The sequence below is a fragment of the Plectropomus leopardus genome, unplaced genomic scaffold (genome assembly GCF_008729295.1).
Source record: "Plectropomus leopardus isolate mb unplaced genomic scaffold, YSFRI_Pleo_2.0 unplaced_scaffold24304, whole genome shotgun sequence".
Lineage (NCBI taxonomy): Eukaryota > Metazoa > Chordata > Actinopteri > Perciformes > Serranidae > Plectropomus > Plectropomus leopardus.
This window is the reverse complement of record NW_024626385.1, coordinates 41-3,690: the sequence shown is the minus strand read 5'-3', so window position 1 is coordinate 3,690 and position 3,650 is coordinate 41. Positions and strand designations below refer to the sequence as shown.

At 41.9% G+C, this 3,650-nt stretch overlaps 1 protein-coding gene across 1 annotated transcript; it reads right to left on the bottom strand.

Annotated features, from left to right (window-relative positions):
- Positions 1–560: 560 nt before the first annotated feature.
- On the bottom strand, positions 561–3,427 carry LOC121966391 (transmembrane protein 53-like; the record flags this gene model as incomplete). Its single annotated transcript, XM_042516493.1, has 2 exons — positions 561–1,169; positions 2,791–3,427. Coding segments are annotated over 2 exons (999 nt in total), but the record flags the coding sequence as incomplete, so codon positions are not given.
- Between the last annotated feature and the right edge of the window lie 223 nt (positions 3,428–3,650).

The window sequence follows — 3,650 nt, the reverse complement described above, 5'->3', positions numbered from 1 at the left end:
TGTTGTCATTTTGAGCGTCTTTGCAGGTGTCTTGTCCCTTTTCGTAGCGTTTGTGAGCCTCTGTGTTTCATTGCAGCTGTTTGCGTCTCTCTGGGGTCATTTTGAGTTTCTAACAGGTCAGTATGCGTCTCTTCAAGTGGCATTTTTTAGGTCAATCAGGGAAGGCCATTTCAGTATTTCACCCATCTATATTAATCCTGTTTAAAACATTTATGCTGCCCGACCTTAGGTGCTTTTTATTAGGTCTTCAAATCACTTCAATGTACCTTGAGGATCTCTCGCTCACATCCTTGATGGGAGGAGCTGAGAGGAAAGCGAGGAGACATGTTAGCATAATGAAAAGCACCAAAGTGTATTTATATGCCGCATGCAGTGTGCACACATTGGTGCTTTTCTGCTGAAATAAATAAAGCAAAGATTAAACGCAGAGGTTAGGAGGTCAAGTATAAGCTTGGTTCTTTATTTTACACATTGTGCAAAAACCAGATCTCTGGCATTAAGGTGCAACAACAGTTCATTAGAGAACATTGGATGTGCAAAGCAAGCTACACGTTAACAATAGCGCCACAGTCATTCATAAATAGTGTGCATCAGTTTAAATATAACAATAGTTTAAATCCAAACAACAAACCATTGAGAATAATGCCTGAAAGGAAAGACAAATGTCTTTGTTAAATTATGCTGTTAAATTATGCCTTTTATCATGCGATGGCTATAAGGATAAAAAGATTAACTGTCTTATTCATCAAAAAGTTTCCTTACAGTTTTAAAGTTCAGTCAAACCAAACCTTTTAGTCCCCCAACAGTTTACATTTTTGCTTTGGGGGAGGAGATGTGCAGTAACTTCAAGTATTTCTCCAGTGTAGAGAGATAGTCTTCGGGGTGGCATCGCATGTGTGCTGCGTGTTTCGACACCTTCCACTTCCTGCTCTCCACAGTCACGCCCCTCTTCTTCCACAGACCGATTAGCTTCTCCATGTCGGCTGAGTTGCACAGAGCATCGTTTTCACTGTAGAAGAAGAGGGCTGGCGCGGTGATCGGGCTGTTGCGGAAAATCTGGATGCTGTTTTCATAGAAATCTGCTGTGTGGGTTTTGAAGAGCCAGAAGTAAAACATGGCAATGTTTTTGACGAAGCGCTCCAAACGTGGAACCAGAGTCTTGCCGAGGCCTGAACAACAACGAGAGACAGTAAATAATCAAGAGGGTTAATAATTTATAATCAACAATTACATGCTGAATATACATAACACTGAACAGGGGGAGGGTATCAAACTGCCACCACCCAAAAACCTGTTAATATTCTCTTTCTCTTTTTCATTTTTTTTTATTTGGGGGGATACTTTTTTCTTTTTTCTCTAGACATCTTTCCCTAACTTTTCTAAAAAATAATGTTCTATTCAAAGTTTTTATTATTTTTATGTTTATTTTTTGCGGTCTCTTCAGGAGTGATGCTGTCACCACGTCTGAGCACGTCTGTGGAGGGAGGTTCGTTGCCAGGAGGATCCGCAGTGGCATAACTTATCTTCACGCTCCGTACTCTGGAGCAGAGGAACAAACATTTTGTGCTGCCAAAGACTCTCAAACATGCGCTAATCTTTGCTCAATCCCATCCCAAACACCCTCCTCCTCTGCAGACCCTTCCTCCTCTCCACTGCTTTCACAGTCACCTGCCTCCTCCCAAAACCAGATTCAGCCTCCGCTCCAGACCCCTAACTAGGGTCTAACTATTTATATATATGCATTTTTAATCATTTTTTATTTATTAACTGGCCCCTGGCCTCCTGACTTTTTGCAAAAGTGGCACCCAGGTGAAACAGGTTGAGCATCCTTGTTGCTTGGTATAAACAGAGCAGCGAGCTTCAGGTCGAACTTCCTCTTCTGAGGCAGAAAGAGGAAGTGTCCTAACGTTTCATCACTACAAAACCACAGTTATACGCCGCCATGTGTACCAGTCGAGTACACATCCATTTCTGGGAAAACATGTATGCTTAACCGCCGCACATTGGTTATTGCACGTATTTATTAAAAATAAATCATTAATCAGTTGTTAATTCTTATACATTATTTAAAAAGAATATGCCAAATATCACCTTGTGCCATTTGCTGCTTTTCCTTGCCTTACATGTTAGTGAACTGATTATCCTTGGGTCATTGGTTGGACTTAAATCTCATTACTTTAAGGTATTGCTAAAGGATTGTATAAATACATACTATTCATAATTTTCACAGGGACGTTATTGTTCTCTAACATGGTTGTTAATCATCGCAGCGCTGACGTGATGAGCCTGGATTACCAACAGGATAAAGCGACCAACTGCCACTCGGCCTGAGTCACACAGGAGTCCTGGATCAATGAGTAGCAATTGGTTTGTGGTCATTTAAAAAACTGTTTTTGTTTGGAAAAATATTTAATGATTTTACTGATCCTGCCCACTTTAACATACATAATAACATACAAATGTTATATATCTGTGGTTTGCAGAAACGTACAATACTAACATTTACTCTGGAGATCAGATTGAAGAAACTGTTTTATTCACTCTTTTTGAGGACTAAATGATAAATTGCAAAAATGAAAAAAAAAGACACAATAATAGAAAAAAAAGCTTTAGATACAGTCTTTTATTTTGGCAGACACTGTCGGAAGTCAGTTTATAAACATGCTGCCACAAATAATTCCTGGACTCCTGACAAACTGGAGCAGCAGGTCAGGCGGGTTATAACTTATTTAAAAATCTGACACACGTATCCCACACAAAAGTAACCCGAGACGGATCACACTCACTCACCTATCGCCATGTGCTCCAGAGAGCCAACCACCAGGCTGTCATAGATGTGTCCTATCACCCTCTGCGCCAGGCCTGCATGTTCGTCCCATCCCTGAGCGATGTGGGTGAGCGTCTGGGTGAAAGTGTAACCACCGATGGAGGAGGCGTGGACCAGCACGGCCCTCCCCGAGAACTGAGGCTCCTCCAGAACCTTCAAAACCTCCAAGCCGTAGTCGAGCCCCCATCGAGGCCACAGGAAGTGCAAAACATTGCTCTGGACCAGGAGGACGTCCATGCCACGATCCAGATAAAGGTCTCTGTACTTGCTCACCCCACCTGGCTGGGCACCGAGCCAGGAGAAGAAAAGAAGAAGAGGCCGGGGAGCGGAGGCTGAATCTGATTGGTTTTGGGAGGAGGCAGGTGACTGTGAGAGCAGTGGAGAGGAGGAAGGGTCTGCAGAGGAGGAGGGTGTTTGGGATGGGACTGAGCAAAGATTAGCGCATGTTTGAGAGTCTTTGGCAGCACAAAATGTTTGTTCCTCTGCTCCAGAGTATGGAGCGTAAAAATAAGTTATGCCACTGCGGATCCTCCTGGCAACGAACCTCCCTCCACAGACGTGCTCAGACGTGGTGACAGCATCACTCCTGAAGAGACCACAAAAAATAACAAAGCAAAATCAGATTTAAAAACAAGGCATTCCCACACAGTGACTGAGAAAGCAGAAATGTTAGTTTTAACATTTAACTGAAGATTTCACTAGAAAAAATAAAGACTGGGTATTGCAATTATTTTAAGACTACATAAGTTATTTGAAAACGAAAAAAAAGGCAGAAAAATTCTTAATTGTTGTTTGTTTAGAAATTTAAAAAACGAAAAAGAAA